Below are 20,023 nucleotides of genomic sequence, written 5' to 3'. Positions count from 1 at the left end.
CTGCCAAAAGCAACCTGTGCAGGCAAAGAGTTACTTGGCTCACACTTCCACATCAGTTCCTCATCAAAAAAAGTCAGGACAGGAGCTCAAACAGGTCAGGGATGTCGGACAGGAGGTGATGCAGAGGCCACCAGGGCGCTGTACTAACTTGTTCATCCTGCTTGCCTGTGCTCTCACGCTTTCACCTCCTCCTCCCCCTCCCCCTCCCCCTCTCTTTCTTCTCACCTCCTCCTCCCTCCCTTCCCCTCTCTTTCTTTCTCACCTCCTCTCCCTCCCTCCCCCTCCCCCCTCTTTCTTTTTCACCTCCTCCTCCCCCCTCCCCCTCTCTTTCTTTTTCTCTGTCTCTCTGGTTTTTTTGAGACAGAGTTTCTCTGTGTAACCACCTTGGCTATCCTGAAACTCACTCTGTAGACCAGGCTGGCCCTGAACTCACAGAGGACTGTCTGTTTCTGCTTGCAAGTGCTGGAATTAAAGGTGTGCACCACCATGCTAGGCTCAGCTTGCTTTTTTATAGAACCCATGGCCACCAGCCCTGGGGTGCCACCACCCACAATGGGCTATGCCCTATAGCCTTACGTGCTGAAAGTTTGATCTTCTGGAGGCATCTTCTCAATTGAAGGTCCCTCCTCTTAGATGACACTGTAGCTTGTGTCCAGTTGGCCTAAAACTGCCCAGCACTAACATCGTTCACACACATGAACATGTGCACACACACTTCATATACACACATACATAAATACTCCATACACAAAGGGATCAAAAGAAATACAGGGGCTAGAGAGACAGCCCGCTGGTGAAGAGTGCTTGTTACTTTTCCACAGGACTGAAGTTCTCAGAACCCACAGCCTCTTGTAATTCCAGCTCCGGGGCTCTGATGCTCTGGTCTAGCCTTTATGGCCCCTACCTGCACTCAGGTGCACATGCCCCGTCCCCCCCCCCAAACACAGTTGAAGAATAAATCTTTCAAATACCTAAAAGTGAAACTGCGTTATGATCCAGCTATACCACTCTTGGGCATCTGTCAGAAGGACTCTTCAGCAGACCACAGGGAGAGTGTACCTCCGTTCTGATTTCACCGTTCACAATAGCTAGAAAATGGAGTAAGTGTCTGTCAACAGACGAGTAGACAGACATTGTGGCACATGTGTACAATAGACTTTTTGCAGCGGTAAACAGAAATGAAATCATGACAGTTTTAGGAAGATGGATAGAACTAGTAGAAATCACTATGTTAAGTGAAATAAAACAGACGTAGAAAGATAAATACTGCATGTTTTCTCTCATATGCAGAATCTAGGTGTGTGTGTGTGTAAGAGTCACTAAACTAGAAGGGGGACCATGAGAGGGGAGGGGGAGGATGGTAAAGGGTGACAAAAGCAGCAGGGGGCACGGTTTAGCAGGAGTCAGCACACCAGCCCAGAGGGTGCGAGAAGGTTGGGGGAGACAAATAAGCACAGAACTACATAGACACCTTTGAAAATGCCAGAATGAAACCTGTCACTTTGTATGTTAACTGGAAGAATTAAACGCCATTTCTAGGAAGCACCTGTGGAATTTCTGGTGTTAAATGATGTTGATTTAATAGTTTCCCATGTGAAAAGTAATATGTACATTGAGGAGACACAGGAAGATGAAGATGGAGACGAGGAAGGTCCAGATCTGGGTAAGAACTCTAAGACCGCCCTTCCTGCCCTCCCGCCCCCATCATGGAAGCAAAAATACCCAGAGATGAATGTTTACCAATGTGCTCTCACCCAGGGTCTGTGCGGGAACCTGGGGAGGGTAACTTGGAATCACATTGGGGGGTTGGTGAGCGGATGAAAGGGGCCTTCTTTTCTGTTTTAGCACACACCTTACTGTGTATCACATCTCTGTGTATCACATCTCTGTGTATCACATCTCTGTGTATCACATCTCTGTGTATCACATCTCTGTGTATCACATCTCTGTGTATCACATCTCTGTGTATCACATCTCTGTGTATCACACCTTACTGTGTATCACATCTCTGTGTATCACATCTCTGTGTATCACATCTCTGTGTATCACATCTCTGTGTATCACATCTCTGTGTATCACATCTCTGTGTATCACATCTCTGTGTATCACATCTCTGTGTATCACATCTCTGTGTATCACATCTCTGTGTATCACACCTTACTGTGTATCACACCTTACTGTGTATCACACCTTACTGTGTATCACCTCTCTGTGTATCACCTCTCTGTGTATCACATCTCTGTGTATCACATCTCTGTGTATCACACCTTACTGTGTATCACATCTCTGTGTATCACATCTCTGTGTATCACATCTCTGTGTATCACATCTTACTGTGTATCACATCTTACTGTGTATCACATCTCTGTGTATCACATCTCTGTGTATCACATCTCTGTGTATCACATCTCTGTGTATCACATCTCTGTGTATCACATCTCTGTGTATCACATCTCTGTGTATCACATCTCTGTGTATCACACCTTACTGTGTATCACACCTTACTGTGTATCACACCTTACTGTGTATCACCTCTCTGTGTATCACCTCTCTGTGTATCACACCTTACTGTGTATCACATCTCTACTGTTTAGACTTCCAGCCTTCTACATTTTTGCCTTTGTCTCCCACAGTCTGTTCTTTTCACCCACTGGGCTGGCTGTATCTTACAGAGCTACTCAAAGACATGGCATATTTCATTTTTATTGATCCTCCTAGAACATGAAGTTGTAATTAACATTAATGTGTTTGTAGCTGTAAATGTGTCTGGTTGTCACTGGTATTAGTAGTGAATTTCAGGATTATTTTACTACTTAATTACCAGTCACTTCTGGCTTTTATTCTCATGGCTGACATGACTTTGATTAACAATCAAGTCCTCTGTGAGAAGCAGCCCCACCTTTGACTTACAGATGAAGAATTTGTTGCCACAGTTGTGTGACTTGCCCGAGGTCACACCAGCGGCACACTAGTGGAGCCTGGCCCAGAGCTTAAGCATCCTGACATGAGGGTTACTTGTTATCATTATAGTTCCTAGTGTCTTTCATGGCATTAATCTTACTCTGTAATTGCTTACTTACTTTCCTGTGCTTGGTTAAAGTACAAATCTCTGAACCAGGGATCATAGTTTGCATTTATGTCCTGCTGCATGTTTGAATGCTCTGTGTATGTCACTGTATCATCACCAGACTCTCCAAGGTGCTCCCCTTGAGGTTCATCCATTGTCAGGATCAGCATCACAAAGCTGTTCTTAAATGCAGACTTAGCTGCTACCAGTGGCCTGGCTGCTGCTTTGAGCTGAACACTGGCTCTCTTCTGGTGTGTAGAGTGGAGTTCCTGGTGTTTCCTCCCCAGGTCTCCTCTGTCTTTGATCATCTGACTGAGCTCTGCTCTTTCAATTCCTGCTCTGCTCTGTTCCACTTGGGGCACCTGCTCCTGTCTTGGTCTAGTGAGATTCCTCTCCTTATTTCCAGATTTCTCTGTGGAAGTCACGTCTCCTTTTCCCTCCTTCTGTCTGCCTCAGTTTGCCTTCAGTTCTTGCTGTCTTCTCTGAGCCTATCCCTAGGTTTTTTCTTTTTTTGGGGGGGTGGGGTGGGGTGGGTGGGCAGATATACTTTTTTTCCATTTTGACTTCCTGTTGCATGTAATCTATACTGGCTGTTGGCATTGTATAATGCCATGCCTTATGTGTAATTCCCTCTCTACTCTAAATCATCCCATTTACAGAGATGTAGAAAAGGGTTTTAGGAAAGAATTAGTCACAGTGGAACTTAAGAGACAAGTAAAAGGGAAGTAGACAAAGTGCGAGTTAGATGGAGAATCCTGGGTTCCATAGAAAGGCAACACTTAGAGAAGGAAAAATATGTGTATGTAGTGTATAGCACACACAAGGAAGAAGACCCTTAATTGCAGCGCCTGCGCCACAAGCAACACCAAGGTATCAGAAAAAGAAAGACCAGATGTCCAGCTGTTTGTACTAAAAAGTGTCTTTATTGCCAGGAGAGAGAGGGGGGAGGGGAAGGAGAGAGAGGGGGGAAGGGGGAGAGGGAGAGAGGGGAGGAGGAGGAGGGGGAGAGAGAGGGGGAAGGAGGAGGGGGAGACAGAGGAGGAGGAGGAGGGGGAGAGAGAGGGGGAGGGGGAGAGAGGGGAGCGGGGGAGAGATGGGGGAGAGGGAGAGAGGGAGAGAGAGAGAGAGACTTCATTGCAAGTGCTAAGAGGTCTCTCTCTCGTAGGAGAGAGCAGTCTTATATATAGTCTTACAACACAGTAGAAAAACCCCAGGTGGAAGAGATCGTGTTTTCCTCTTGCTAGATGTTGACGTCAGTGGGCAGTGCGGGGGCGGTAAGTCAGGACTAGAAAATGCGGGGGCGGTAAGCCAGGACTAGAAAACAGGATGCACCTGTGGCTATCAGCTGACAAACAACTCAGAGACCCTGTGGGGGCGGAGCCCCACACTTAAATAGTGTCTGTATTGAGAGTGTAACTTTTTGGTGCCGTGGAAGGAGGGTGGCTTCTAAAGGAAGTCAGGGTACAGTTAGGCTTTTAGGGTTTCCTAATCCAAAATTCTTGGCCCGTTTTCCTGCCTACAGTTCAGTTTTGCCTAGTTTTCTTTTGTCAGGCGTCTGTACAGTTCCATCTCCCTAGTCGTTTCTTTCTCTTAGTGCCTGTGTGTGCTTAGCACTGTTATGGCTCGTTATTAACTTGTATAAAGCATTCTTTATATTCCTTGCCTGGTAGACTTTAGATTTCCTAGTCTAAATTTCCCTATCAAGATCCCTCACTGTATCTCTTACCTTCAAACTAATCAGAGTTTGTAATTAGATCTTTATTCATTGATGAGTTTATTGCCATGTGGTCAAGGATAAGTCTTGTAACCATTTGTCCCAGTGTTTATCACCATGCTTGGCACTCTGTGGGCTCCTACAGTAAAATGTAGTAGACTCCTTTAGGATTCTAAATTAATATGGTGATTAGAAACAAAATTGCCATATTCCCATTGTTTGTAGAAAAATTAAATGATTGCTCCAGGAATTGACCAATTTTGTGATTTCTGGGTCAGAAAGTACCCCAGAATCATTAAGGTAATAACCAGCAACTGGGAACTTTTCTAAATATCATACATACTGTTTAGACAACATGGATTCAGAAATTTGTATAAAGTATGATAGCTCATGGCATTTTGAATATTTAATTATGTAATCTGTATGTAAATTAACCTCTCTTTAAACCATTTTAGCTATTCAAGATGATGAAGTGGCAGAGACTGTTTACAGAGATAGGAAGAGGCCATTACCTTTGGAGCTGACAGTGGAGTTAACACAGGAAACATTTAACTCGACAGTCACGACTTCTGACAGCTTAGTGCTCTTCTACGCTACTTGTGAGTATGCTTTTTGAAAGGACACTGTATTACATATGAGGACCCTTAAAGTCAACAGATTTTATGTTTGCTTTCTATGTATTATACATTGTAAAATGACATCGTTTTCATGTCTCAAGTAGACTGCACACATTGAAGCATTTGCTTTTGATCCTGAGGAATTAAATTGACTTTTTCTAGATAGATAAGTTACAAAATGAAGGTTAATGATTAAGCTAGAAATTTAGTCAGTTTTGACAACTAGTATAATTAAATGTAACTATTTTAAATAAGTTGACATTCTTATAGCAGTATAGGAAATCTATTGTCTTTAAGGAATAACCATTTCACTGTATACAGTATGAAGGAAAAAGTAAGTTGCATTTGGAATCTGTATAAGTGATTGAATAATATCTAGTACTCTGTAGTATGATTGTTATTTGGAAATGCTAGTTTTGGTAATTCCCATAAATCTCTACATGTGTTTATGTGTGTGATATAAGTATGGTTGCTCTGTAGATAAGCATGTCCTAATGTCTGTTGAACGTTTTGATTTTATTGTAGGGCATGCAGTATCCATGGCATTTCTGCAATCCTATATTGATGTGGCAATTAAATTGAAAGGTATTATCATGTAATATTCATGCTTTTTTTGATCCAAATGTTAAACTTTTGTAAAAGTTTAAAGATGCAAACAAACAAACCACACATAAAATTTTAGATTGTGACCCTAAAGTCAAATGAGTAAATCAAGTGGTGGTATCTGCAAGCAGTTCTCTTATCATTTAGGAGCATTTTAACTATCCTGAAATTTCTTGTGTTTCAATGTGAAGTTTACAATTGTCATTTCAAGATCTGTGCAGAATTGTGTTGGAATTTTGATGGGGGATGCATTGAATCTGTAGATTGTTTCTGGTAGTGTGGCCTCTTTAACTATAAACCCATGGGTGTGGGAGATCTTTCCATCTTCTGATACCTTCTTCCATTTCTTTCTTCAATGTACCAAAAGATTTCAATCATACAAATCTTTCATTTTCTTGGCTACAGTTACCCCAAGATATTTTATATTATTTGTGGCTGTAGTGAAGGGCGTTGTCTCCCTGATTTCTTTCTGAGTCTGTCATTTGTATATAGGAAGGTTACTGATTTTTTTAATTAATTTTTTTCCTCCTAATTTGCTGAAAATGTTGATCAGCTGTAGGAGTTACCTAGTGGAATTTTTAGGATCACTTATGTATACTATTATATTGTCTATAAATAAATATTCTTTGATTTCTTCCCTTCCTATTTGTATCCCCTTGGTCTCCTTTAGTTGTCTTACTGCTCTAGCTAAGACTTCAAGTGCTATATTGCATTGCATAGATATGGAGAAAGTGGACAAGTTTGTCTTGTCCCTGATTTTAGTGGAAATACTTTGAGTTTTCTTTATTTAAGTTGATGTTGGCTATGGGCTTGCTCTAAGTTGCCTTTATTATGTTGAGGTATGTCCCCTATATTCCTAATCTTTCCAGGACTTTTACAGTGAAGGGGTACTAATTTTGTCAAAGGCCTTTTTGGCATCTAATGTGATGATCATATGGGTTTTGTCTTTCAGTCTGTTTATATGGTAGGTTACATTTATTGATTTACATAGCTGAACCATCCCTGTGTCTCTGGGATGTGAAGCCTACTAAATCATTGTGGATGGTCTTCTTGATGTGTTCTTGGATTTGGTTTGCAAGTATTTTATTGAGAAGTTTTACATCCATGTTCATAATGGAAATTGGTCTATAATTGTCTTTGTTTCTTTGTTGGTTCTTTATGGTTTAGGTGGCTCCTTCAGAAGAATTGGGCAGTGTTCCTTCTGTTTCTATTTTTCAGAATAACTTGAAGAATATTGGCATTAACTCTTCTTCAAAAGTCTCATAGAATTCAGTGCTAAAACCATTTGGCCCAGGCTTTGTGTTGTTGTTTGAAAGTCTTTTAATGACTGCTTCTATTTCAGTAGGGATTATAAGTCTGTTTAAATTCCTTATCTGATCTTGATTTAACTTTGTTAAGTGATATGTATTGAGAAAATTATCAATTTCTTTTAGATTTTTCAAATTTGATTGAGTACAGGTTTTTAAAGTTTGTCCTTATGATTCACAGGTTTCCTTGGTGTCTGTTATGTCCTCTTTTTTTGGTCTGTAGTTTTGTTAATTTTGATCTTCTCTTACTGCTTTTTAGTTAACTTGACTAAGGGGTTTTCAATTTTATTTTCTCAAAGAAACAATTCTTTGTTTTATTGATTCTTTGTAATTTTGTTGTTGTTGCTGTTGTTTCTAGTATTGCTTTCAGTCCTGAGTTTGTTTCTTGCTGTCTACTCCTTTTGGGTGTGGTTTCTTCTTTTTTCTCTAGAGTTCTCAGTTTGCTATTAAGCTACTGATATGAGATCTATCCAGCTTCTTTATGTAGACACTTAGTACTATGAACTTTCCTCTTAGAACTGCCTTCATCGTGTACCAAAATTTTGATATGTTGCAATTTCATTTTCAATCAGTTCTGGAAAGTTATGTTTCCCCCCCCAATTTCTGTCCTTTTTTTCTTGGTATAATACTTGAATTAACAGTACAGAAATAAGTGACACTCAGCACCAGGCTGTTGGATCCTAATCATGGTTTCTACAGTGGGCTACTGTGACTACACAGAGAACAGAGACGGGCTGGAGAGACTGTTCAGCTGCTAAGAGCACTGGCTGCCCCTGCAGAGGACTCCGGTTCAATTCCCAGCAATACAGGCAGCTCACAACCACCCATAACTCAGTTCCAGGGGACCTAACACACTCTTCTGACTTCCACAGGCACTGACTGCACACAGCACTGCCTAGACAAACATACACTGATATACAAAAAATAATGAGATACTTTTTTAAACAACTAAAACATTTTCTTAATCGTACAAATGCTCATTTTAAAAAACAAAAACAGTTTCTTCTTTCTCTTTTTTTATTGAGCTATACATTTTTCCCACTCCCCTTCCCTTTTCCCTCTCCCCTTCCACCTCCCCCTGCCCCACCTCGCTCCCAATTTACTCAGGAGATCTTGTCTTTTTCCTCTTCCTAGGCGGATCTATGTATGTCTCTCAGGTTCTATGGGGTTGTGGCCTGTGGGCTGGTGTCCTTTGCTTTATGCCCAGTATCTACTTATGAGAGAGTATATATATTATATTTGTCTTTCTGGGTCTTGGTTACCTGGCTCAGGATGGCGTTCTCTAGTTCTGTCCATTTGCTCACAAATTTCAAGATATCATTGTTTTTTTATGGCTGAGTAGTACTCCATTGTGTAAATGTACCACATTTTCCTTATCCATTCTTCAGTCGAGGGACATCTAGGTTGTTTCCAGGTTTTGGCTATTATGAATAATGCTGCTATGAACATAGTTGAAGAAATGTCCTTGTTTCTGCCTAATTTCTGTCTTGATCCCTTTTTTGTTCAGTAAAGTGTTGTTCATTTTCTAAGAGTTTGCTAGCTTTCTGTTGGTTGTGTTGTCTATATCCCAGCTTTACTATATGAATAGGAGACTGGGTAGCTTGTTGTTGTTGTTGTTCCAGTTTTCTTGTACCTGTTGAGACTTGCCTTGTATCCCAAGTATGTGGTCAATTTTGGAGAACATTCCATGAGCTGCTGAGAAGAATGTGTCTTTTTATGTGCATTTTGATGAAATGGTCTGTAAATATCTGTTAGGTCCTTTTAGCTTATGACATCAGTTAGTTTCAGCACTTCTTCGTAACGAGATTCTTCCCACCAGCCTGGTCCCAGAGCCATGTCAGTCCCAAGTGAACATACAGGACACTATATTAATTAAGAAGCTGTTGGACGTTTTCTATGGTTTCTTGTTGGCTAGCTCTGACATAATTATTAACCCACAACTGCTAATCTGAGTATTTCCCTGTAGTCATCTCTTACCGGAGAAAGGGTCTGGACCTCTGTTTCCCATAATCCTCCACCTCTCCTAGTCCCATCTATCTTGCTTCCCTGTTGCCTAGCAGTGCTTTATTCATCAACCAATAAGACAAACGTACACAGAAGGACTTCCCCCATCACTTCTTTGTTTAGCTTTTTGTTTAGATGACTTGTCTATAAGCAAGAGTGGGTGTTGAAGTCACCCATTGACTAGTCAAGGCTAATATGTGATTTAAGGTGTAATTGTGCTTCTTTTATGAATGTGGATGCCTCCATGTTCCATAGATATTAGATGCCTCCATAGATATTAGAATTGCAAAATCCTCTTGGTGGAGTTTTCCTTTGATGAGTATGTAGTTTTCTTTCCTAACTTTTCTGATTAGTTTTGGGTTGAAAGTTTTTTAATCAGATTAAAATAACTATACCAGCTTCATAGGTCCATTTGCTTGGAATATCTATTCCCATCCCTTTCCCCTGTGGTGATGTCTATCCTTGATGTTAAGGTTTGTTTTTTGGATGCAACAGAAGGATGATTCCTGTTTTGGAATCCATTCTGTTATTGTGTCTTTTTATTGGGGAATTGAGGCCATTGGTGTTGACAGTTATCAGTGAGCTTTATTTGTTGATTTTTTTGTTTTTTATTCTTGTAATGTGTATAGTCCATGTTGTGCCCTCTTCTGTCTTTTGATCTGCTGGCCTGATGTTATTTATTCCTTGTATTTTCCTGAGTATGGTTAACCTTTTCAGGTGGAAGTTTTCCTTCTAGTGCCTTCTGTAAGGGCTGGATTTGTAGATAGATGTCTCTTAAATTTGGTTTTATCACAGAATGTTTTTTTCCATCTATTGTGATAGAAAGTTTTGCTGGGTTTAGAGTCTAGACTGACATCTTTGTGGAACATCTTACTTTCAGAACACCTTCTGGCTTTTAGACTCTCCATTGAGAAGTCAGGTGTTATTCTAATAGGTCTGTCTTTATATGTTACTCAGTCTTTTTCCCATACGTTTTTTTTTTTTTTTTTGGTTTTTATGAGACAGGGTTTCTCTGTATTGTTTTGGAGGCTATCGGTCCAGCCTGGCCTCGAACTCAACAGAGATCCGCCTGCCTCTGCCTCCCGAGTGCTGGGATTAAAGGCGTGCACCACCACCGCCTGGCCCCATACAGTTTTTAATATTCTTCCTTTGTTCTGTACATTTAATGTTTTTACTAGTATGTGTCATGGGAATGACTATCATGGTTTAGTCTCTTTTGTGTTCTGTGTTCTTCTTGTACCTTGGTAGTCATATTCTTCTTTAGGTTAGGGAAATGTTCTTCTATGATTTTGTTGAAAATGTTTTCTGTACCTTTAACCTGTGCGTCTCCTTTTTCTGTTCCTGTTATTTATAGATTTGGTCTTTTCATAATGTCCCAGATTTTCTGAATGTTTTGTACCTTGGGTTTTAAAAAAATTATTATTTCTTTGACCAAGGCATCCTTTTCTTCTATAGGGTCTTCAGTGCTTGAGACTCTCTTCTATCTCTTTTATTCTGTTGATGAGACTTACTTCTGAGGTTCCTTTTCAAGTTTCTACATTTTTCATTTCTAGGTTTTCCTCAGTTTGTGTTTTCTTTATTGATTCTATTTCTACTTGCAAGTCTTGAACTATTTCCTTCCCGCTGTTTGTGTTTTCGTAGATTTATTGTATGTATTTATTCATTTTCATAAAGACTCTATTGAGACCTGTTTTAACTATATTGCACTTTTCAGTGCCTGCCTGCTTTGGTAGAGTTGCTGGGCTCTAGTGGTGACATTTGTCTTGGCTGTCACTGTGTTTTTTGCTGATGTCTAGGCATCTGGGTTTGAGATATTTGTAATTATAGGTCCTGATACCAGGTCTTATGTTTGAGTTTGTTCTCTGTTCCTTGTCTTTTGTTGCCTTCTCTGGTTCTTAGGACAGTGTGGATGGCTGTGGGTTGCATGGTAGGGAATGCTTCTGAGATCCTGCCAGTTGTGGCTACTGGATATTCCAGATAGAATGTGTTATTTTGGTATTGGGAGCTGACACTTAGGCATGGAGATGGGCTTGGGTGGGGTTGGGGTGTTGCTGGAATCCACAGAAAGGAGGAAAACAGGGTGTTCCACCAGTGCATGCTTAGTCCCCTGGGATTGGTAGCAGAGAGTGAGGAGAAGCCACAGCAAGTGTTCTTCTAACAAGCTAAGGATCAGAATGGGGGATTGGATTTGGAGGAGAGGAGGGAGAGTGAAGACCTGAAAATTGTTTCCAGTCCTCCCTGGTCAGCATGGGTGGGAGGGTGGGTTCCCAAGGAATGCCTGAGGGTGTTGTCTGAGACAAAGGAATGGGGTGGTGGGGATGGCTGAAGGAGAAGATCTGTGTGGCCCTCTAAGATGGGTCAGAGAAGAAGCGAGGGCTGTAGTAGGTGGTCTGCTGCTGAGATGGAGATGGTACAGGGGGGTTGGATCTAGAACAGACGATAGGGTGAAGGTCCGAAGACTTCCTACCGGCTTCTCTGGCCTTTGTGGTTGGTGGGTTGCAGGGGATTAGTTTTCTTGTTTTCTGTTGCTGTGATAAAGCACCAAGACCAAAAGCAACTTAGGGACAAGAGGGTTTATTTCTCCTTACACCTTGTAGTCAGTCCTTCACGAAAGCAACTTAGGGACAAGAGGGTTTATTTCTCCTTACACCTTGTAGTCAGTCCTTCACGAAAGCAACTTAGGGACAAGAGGGTTTATTTCTCCTTACACCTTGTAGTCAGTCCTTCACGAAAGCAGCTTAGGGTAGGTAAGAATTTGGAGGAAGGGCTGCAGTGGAGGCCATGAAGGAGTGCTGCTCACTGGCTTGCTCCTCATGGCTTTCTCAGCCTGCTTTTGTGTATAACCCAGCACTGGGCCCAGTTTGATACCACCCACAGTGGCCGTGCCCTCCTACAGCAGTTACTAAGACAGTACCCCAAGACTTGCCTACAGGCCAGCTTATGAAGGCCTTTTCCCAATTATGATTCCCCCTTCTCAGATATGCCTAGGTTTGTGTCAAGTTGATAAAAACCAACCAGCACATAGTATCAATAACAATAGTGTTTTGTGTCTGTGTTGACCTCTACATAGGTTAAATATTCCAGACCCGAGAAACTGAGGAACAGAAGTATCTTGGATTTATTTAATTTGGAAATAAATTTAATAATTCAGTTTGGAAGTGAATTAAATTTAATAATGTAATTTATTTTAATTTTATATAAAACCATATAATGAGATATCTTGGGGATGAGACCAAGATCTAATTATGAAATTAATTTATGGTTCACATATATCCTGTAAACATAGTGTCAAGGTAATTGTAACCAGTATTTTTCTGATTATAGTTTGCCACATTAGACTAGAGTTTTCTACTTGTGGTGTTACATGAACACCCAACAACTTTCAGATTTTAGAGCATTTTACACTTCAGATTTTTAAGCTGTGTCAGAAAACTCTAGAGAAACAGAGCCAGTAGAGTGAATCCGTTAAAAGGGGTTTATTAGATTAGCTTATGATGTGCTTGGGTAAAACTACAGTGGCCGGCCTCACACTGAAAAGCCTGGGCGCCCCAAAGCTACCCAGTCTTAACACTGGACGCCTCTGCAATCCCAGTGGTGCTGAAATCTGAAGGATTCCTGCAGAGCCACTGCAGTCTCTATTGGAAGCTTAGAGAAGTTAGGCTTTGATATCAGCAAAGGTATGTATTCTCAGTAAAGACAGCAGCAACTGAGGGTGAATCTGCTCACCAGTAAGACATGAAAGCAATGAAGCCAAAAGTTCCCCCAGACGTCCTTTTTCTGGCTGCCATAGTAAGGCGCTACTTAGATCTAGGGTGGATGTTTTTACATAACCGTGCCCTGTTCAGCAGGGCATAACGAAGGTCTAGTCCATGGGAACCTGGAATGACGGGACAAGAGACAAGAGAAATGGACAGCAAGACAATATGGCTGATCAAGCTGTGAGATTTTATTTTCCTTAGGTGTGTTGTATAGTAGTTAGGGTGGGGAAACTAGGTAGGGCGCGGAGTAATCAAAGGAGAGGGGTTGTTGCCTAGTAACCAGGCCACTGAAGGTGAGCAGATTGCAGTGTTGGCAAGGTGAAAGGGTCACAGAGGGAAGGGTTAAGTGATCTAATTGTGGATGGTTTCCTTTTTGCCATCAGCTATTCCTGTGAGCCCAAGTTCTATTCATTAGGAAGGGGGGGGAGGTTGATTGGCACTGAAGGTAACTATTCTTTTAACACAATGGACTATTCTTAAAAAAGGCTGGCAGTATTTACAAGAGGTTCTAAATAACAATGATCGCTCCCAACAAACCTAATCAAGGAAATCCTTTGCAAGTGCCCAGTAGCTTACCTCTCAGTTAATTCCAGATCCAGTTAAGTTGACAACCAAGAATAACCATCACAAGTCCTTGTCAACTCCATACCCAATCATATCTCCATATGCCATGTCAAATTTCCAGGCAAAACAGTAACAAGGTGTAATTCTGTCTATTTTAATGGGCTATCTCACTTACAATCACCAGTATACTGTTTCCCCTGAAAGCAGGTGAAAAAAAAATCCCTTGAGGAATGTCTCGTCTTTAGTGTCCCATAACTTTGATATTGTAGATTTACAACATGTAATTACTGATACTACTTCAGTCACTGTTATAGTACATGATGCAGAAAGAGAACGCACAGATAGCAGCTTAGCGTGTGTGTAAATATGCACAAGCATATTCTTAACAAAATAGGACCAGCGTCATAACAGAGTCCTCATAACTGGTTACATGACCTTAGCTGGTGTTTGTAACTTCCTCATTCCCCTACTCAGGTGTATTTCCTCCACCTGAGCAAGTACCTTAGCAGGTCTGTGTTCTTTACCTAGAGGGTTGAACCACACCCTTATTCCTGAAATGTCTGGGGCATTTCTCATAATCACAGGACCTGGTAACACCAAGAGACACCCAGAAGGCTCTGCTGTTCTCCAGACATACTCTCCCTTATCTCCATTGTAGAGAAGCAGTCTAATTTCCTTGAGATAGTCTAGATCAATCACTTCTCATAATACAGTAATTTCTTTCTTAGTCTACTGACTCAAGAGAATGAGGGGTCCTGAGTGGCCAGGGGAGTCTTAACTTCTGTGTCTATGGAATGTAAGTTATGTCTTTTGACAGAAGCAGTTCTCCATCTGGAACCAGAACTTCTAGTCCAGCAGAGCAAAGTCACAGGAACGGGTAGCAAAATGTTTCTCGTGGACTGCTAGAGGTGATGGTGAGTGGCACCATCCCCTTTCCAGCCCTGGATTCCTGGATGCCCGAGTCCTGGCTGTGAGGTAAATAGTACACTATATTGGGTGCCGATTCAGAGCATATACAACTTCCTGGAGAACTGTGCTCCAGCCCTCAAGGCTAGTGTCACCTAGTTGGCACCATAACCGTGTCTTTAAAAGGCTGTTCTACTATTCTGTCAAGTTACTTCAGAATGATGAGAGACATGGTAAGACCAGTGAATTCTATGTGCCTGGGCTGCTCACTGTTAACTTCTAATGCTGCAAAGTGAGTTCTCTGGTTCAAGGCAGTGTGGTGTGGAATATCATGGTGGTGAATGAGGCCTTCTATGAGCCCATGGATGGAATGCCATGATGGTGGATAAGGCCTTTTTTCAGTTCATGAATAGTAGTTTTGTTAGAAGCATTACTTGCAGGAAGGGCAAATCCATAGTCAAATTGTTTGGTTAAGAGTGATGTGCTACCCTTTCCATAATGGTCCAGTGTACTCAGCCTGCCACCAGGTTGCCACCAAGTCACGCAGAGGAATGCTGCCACATATACATGGTCTCAGTGTTGGTCTCTACGACTGGCAGATCTAGCACTGAGCAACATGGGTCCACTGGGAGGGCCAGGGAAGGAGGCTGCCTCTCCTCAGTATAGGTCATCGTATCTATTTGATTATCGAACTCCTCAGCTAAAGTCACTTTTTGATGGGCGTTTTTATGGGACACAAAAGTATCTTTGCATCCTTTGCCAGTTTGGTGAGCTCCATCCATATACCTTTTCCCAAGATGACCTTCTTAGCAATTTTCAATCATACTCCTTCCAGGTCCCCAGCCATTTGGCCAAACCATTGACTGGAGCCCATGAGTATAACCATATATCCTCTTCCCAAGCGTGTGCATTACCAAAATCATACTCAGTTATGAAAGTATTGGAGTACTTTGGACATTTATCCTATATTCTGTCTTTGATGTTGGCCTCTTGAGAAAACAAAAACAAAAACAAAAAAAACCAAACAAACATGTTTTTAAGGCCAAGATTTTGAGTATTATTCCTCAGCCACAAGGTGGCAGCAAATGTCATTTTTTTTGTACATACAAAATCACTATGTCAAATTTCAGATTAGAAATTCTATTTGGAGTTAATGGGTTAGTGAAATTTATAGGATGCAGTACTCTAGGCATATTAAACTGTTGACTGAAATATAAATAGTGAAAATACTTTTAACTAATTCCTTCAGTATAAGGAGTCTTTTTTTTCTTTTAATTTTAAATAGCTTGTTTTACATGTGAATCCCAGTTCCCTCTCCCTCCCCTCCTCCCACACCCCCACCCCCCTCAGCCTCCCACCCTATTGCCAATTCCTTCCACTTAGGGGATATCTAGAGTCTGTCATTTCACTCACGATAGGGTCCAGGCATTCCCCTAAGAGTCCAGGCTGAGAGAGCATCCCTCTTTGTGCTATGGGCACACAATGACTGTTTGTATTCCAGGGATAGACACTGATCCACACTCAGGGCCCCATAGGTTGCCCAGGACTTCTCACTGACACTCACATTCAGGGGGTCCGGATCAGTCCCCTGCTGGCCTCCCCGCTGTTGGTCTGGGGTCCAAGAGTTCTCCCCTGTTCGGATCAGCTGTCTCTGCTGGTTTTGCCAGCCCATTCTTTGCCAATTTACTCATCACTCCTCTCTCTCTGTCACTGGGTTCCTTGGGTTCAGTTCAGAGTTTAACTGTGGGTGTTTGCCTCTGCTTCCATCAGTCACTGGATGAAGGCTCCCGGATGGTTATAGACATCAAGTTCATTATCAGGAATGGGCATTCGAGGTGGTCTCTCCACTATTGCTTAGTTTGCCAATTGGTATCATCCCGTTATATCAGTAGAGGTCACACTGGTGCCTGATCTGTCTTCTAACCTATGATTCCCTCTTCCCCATATTCTACCCCCCCACTCAACCTTCCTGTTCCCCCATGACCTACTCTCTCTTTCTCTTCTCCCCCTCTCTTCTTCCCAGCTCGCACTCCCCCCGACCCCTCGCCGTGTTCCCCATCTGTTCAGAGGATCTTGCCTCATTCCTCTTCTCTTGGGTACTATGCATATCTTTTAGGTTCTTTTCTGTTTCCCAGACTCTCTATCAGTGGAAGTGCAGACTGGCACTATCCTGATCCATGTCTAAAATCCATATATGAGTGAGTACATACCATGTTTGTCTTTTTGAGACTGGGTTACCTCACTCAGGATGGTTTCTTCCAGTGTTATCCATTTACCTGTGAATTTCAAGATTCCATTGTTTTTTTCTGCTGAGTAATACTCCATTGTGTAAATGTACCACATTTTCTCTATCCACTCTTCAGTTGAGGGGCATCTTGGTTGCTTCCAGGTTCTGGCTATTACAAATAATGCTGTTATGAACATAGTGGAGCAGATGCCCTTGTTATATGAATTTGCCTCCTTTGGATATATGCCTAAGAGTGGAATTGCTGGGTCTTACGGTAGGTTGATTCCCATTTTCCTGAGGACTCTCCATACTGCTTTCCAAAGTGGCTGTACGAGTTGGCACTCCCACCAGCAGTGGAGGAGTGTTCCCCTCTCTCCACATACTCTCCAGCATAAATTGTCTTCAGTGTTTTTGATTTTAGCCATTCTGACAGGAGTAAGATAGTATCTCAGAGTTGTTTTGATTTGCATTTCCCTGATGGCTAAGGATTTGAGCACTTTCTTAAGTGTCTCTTGGCCATTTTAGCCTCCTCTATTGAGAATTCTCTGTTTAGATCTGTACCCCACCTTTTAATTGGATCCTTTGGTGTTTTGGAGACTTGCTTCTTGAGTTCTTTGTAAATTTTGGAGATTAGCCCTCTGTCAGATGTGTGGTTAGTGAATATCTTTTCCCATTCTGTGGGCTGCCTTTTTGTCTTGTTGACTGTGTCCTTTGCCTTACAGAAACTTTTTAGTTTCAGGAGGTCCCATTTGTTAATTGTCGATCTTAGTGTTTGTGACACTGGTGTTATGTGGTCTCCTGTACCAACTCGTTGAAGAGTATCTCCCACTTTCTCTTCTAAAAGTTTCAGTGTGGCTGGATTTATGTTGAGATCTTTGATCCATTTGGACTTAAGTTTTGTACAAGGCGATAAACATGGATCTATCTGCAGTCTTCTGCATACCACTACCCAGTTATGCCAGCACCATTTGTTGAAGATGCTTTCTTTTTTCCATTGTATAGTTTTAGCTTCTTTGTCAAAAATCAAGTGTTCATAGGTGTGTGGGTTAAAATCAGGGTTTTCAATTCGGTTCCATTGGTCTACCTGCCTATTTTTGTGCCACTACCAAGCTGTTTTCAGGACTGTACCTCTATAATAGAGCTTGAAGTCAGGTATGGTGATGCCGCCTGAAGTTCCTTTATTGTATAGGGTTGTTTTGGCTATCCTGAGCCTTTTGTTTTTCCATGTAAAGTTGATTATTGTTCTTTCCAGGTCCTTGAAGAATTGTGATGGAATTTTGATAGGGATTGCATTGAATCTGTAGACTGCTTTTGGCAAGATTGCCATTTTTATTATGTTGATCCTACCATTCCAAGAGCATGGGAGATCTTTCTATTTTCTGGTTTCCTCTTTGATTTCTTTCTTTAAAGACTCAAAGTTCTTGATATACAGGTCTTTCACTTCCTTGGTTAACATTATCCCCAGATATTTGATGCTGTTTATGGCTATTGTAAAGGGTGATGTTTCTCTGATTTCTTTCTCAGTCACTTCATCATCTGTATATAATAGGGCCACTGATTTTTTTTGAGTTTACCTTGTATCCTGCCACATTGCTGAAGGTGTTTATCAGCTCTAGGAGTTCCCTTGCGGAGTTTTTCGGGTCACTTAGGTAAACTATCATAGCATTTGCAAATAGTGAAAGTTTGACTTCTTCTTTTCCTATTTGTATCCCCTTTATCTCCTTTTGTTGTTTTATTGCTGTAGCTAGAACTTCATGTACAATATTGAAGAGATATGGAGAGAGTGGACAGCCTTGTCTTGTTCCTGATTTTAGAGGAATTGCTTTGAGTTTCTCTCCATTTAGTTTGATGATAGCTGTTGGTTTACTGTATATTGCTTTTATTATATTCTGGTGTGCTCCTGTTATCCCTGATCTCTCTAGGACCTTTATCATGATTGGGTGCTGGATTTTGTCAAAGGCTTTTTCAGCATCTAGTGAGATGATCATGCGGTTTTTCTTTCGCAGTTTGTTTATATGGTGGATTACATTAATAGATTTTCATATGTTGAACCATCCCTGCATTCCTGGGATGAAGCCTACTTGATCATGGTGGATGACTTTTCTGATTTGTTCTTGAATCCGGTTTGCATCGATGTTCATGAGGGAAATTGGTCTATAGTTCTCTTTCTTAGTTGTGTCTTTGTGTGGCTTGGGTATCAAGGGAATTGTAGCCTCGTAAAAAGAGTTTGGCAGTAAGCCTCCTGTTTCTATTGTGTGCGGAATACTTTGAGTATTGGAATTAGCTCTTCTTTGAATTTCTGGTAGAATTCTGCACTGAAGCCATCTGGGCCTGGGCTTTTTTTGTTTGGGAGACTTTTGATGACTGCTTCTATTTCATTAGGGGTTATAGGTCTGTTTAGGTTGTTTATCTGCTCTTGATTTATTTTTGGCAAGTGATATATATCCAGGAAATTGTCCATTTCCTTTAAATTTTCGAATTTTGTGGAGTACAGATTTTCAAAGTATGCCTTGATGATTCTCTGGATTTCCTCAGGGTCCATTGTTATGTCCCCTTTTTCATTTCTGATTTTGTTAATTAGCATGCTCTCTCTCTGTCTTTTGGTTAGTTTGGACAGAGGTTTGTCTATTTTGTTGAGTTTCTCAAAGAACCAACTTGTTGTTTCATTGATTCTTCTCAGTGTTTTCCTGGTTTCTGTTTTTTTTTTTTTTTTTTTTTTTTGGTTTTATGAGACAGGGTTTCTCTGTTTTGGTGGCTGTCGGTCCAGCCTGGCCTCGAACTCACAGAGATCCGCCTGCCTCTGCCTCCCGAGTGCTGGGATTAAAGGCGTGCGCCACCAACGCCCGGCTCCTGGTTTCTACTTAATTGATTTCAGCCCTCAATTTGATTATTTCCTGGCGTCTGCTCCTCCTGGTTGAGTTTGCTTCTTTTTGTTCTAGAACAGTCAGCTGTGCTATTAATTCTCTAGTATGACTGTTCTCCAGTTTCTTCATGTGGGCACTTAGTGCTATAAACTTTCCTCTCAGCACTGCTTTCTAAGTGTCCCATAAGTTTGCGTATGTTGTGTCTTCATTCTCATTGAATTCCAGGAAGTCTTTGATTTATTTTTTTATTTCTTCCTTTACCCAGGGATGGTGCAATTGTACATTATTCAACTTCCATGAGTTTGTAGGGTTTCTGCAATTTGTGTTATTGTTGAATTCTAATTTTAATGCATGGTGGTCTGATAAGATACGGGGGTTATTCCAATTTTTTT

At 41.3% G+C, this 20,023-nt stretch overlaps 1 protein-coding gene across 10 annotated transcripts in view; it reads left to right on the top strand.

Annotated features, from left to right (window-relative positions):
• Txndc16 (thioredoxin domain containing 16) overlaps positions 1-20,023 on the top strand; it is an 89,042-nt gene that overhangs the window by 48,449 nt on the left and 20,570 nt on the right. For 9 of the 10 annotated variants that reach the window (XR_005873220.1, XM_040735744.1, XM_040735746.1 and 6 more), the window contains 3 exons: positions 1,540-1,663; positions 5,237-5,380; positions 5,924-5,983. Coding sequence is in view for 9 of the 10 variants with exons in the window: in XM_040735744.1 (XP_040591678.1) it covers positions 1,540-1,663; positions 5,237-5,380; positions 5,924-5,983 (328 nt within the window). In the remaining variant the exon portion in view is untranslated. The remainder of the gene's footprint in view (positions 1-1,539; positions 1,664-5,236; positions 5,381-5,923; positions 5,984-20,023) is intronic. The other variant, XM_040735748.1, reaches the window with a different exon arrangement.

This window comes from Mesocricetus auratus, unplaced genomic scaffold (assembly GCF_017639785.1).
Source record: "Mesocricetus auratus isolate SY011 unplaced genomic scaffold, BCM_Maur_2.0 Super-Scaffold_100048, whole genome shotgun sequence".
NCBI lineage: Eukaryota > Metazoa > Chordata > Mammalia > Rodentia > Cricetidae > Mesocricetus > Mesocricetus auratus.
The sequence above is the reverse complement of the archived record's forward strand: the minus strand, read 5'-3'. Positions and strand labels throughout refer to the sequence as shown.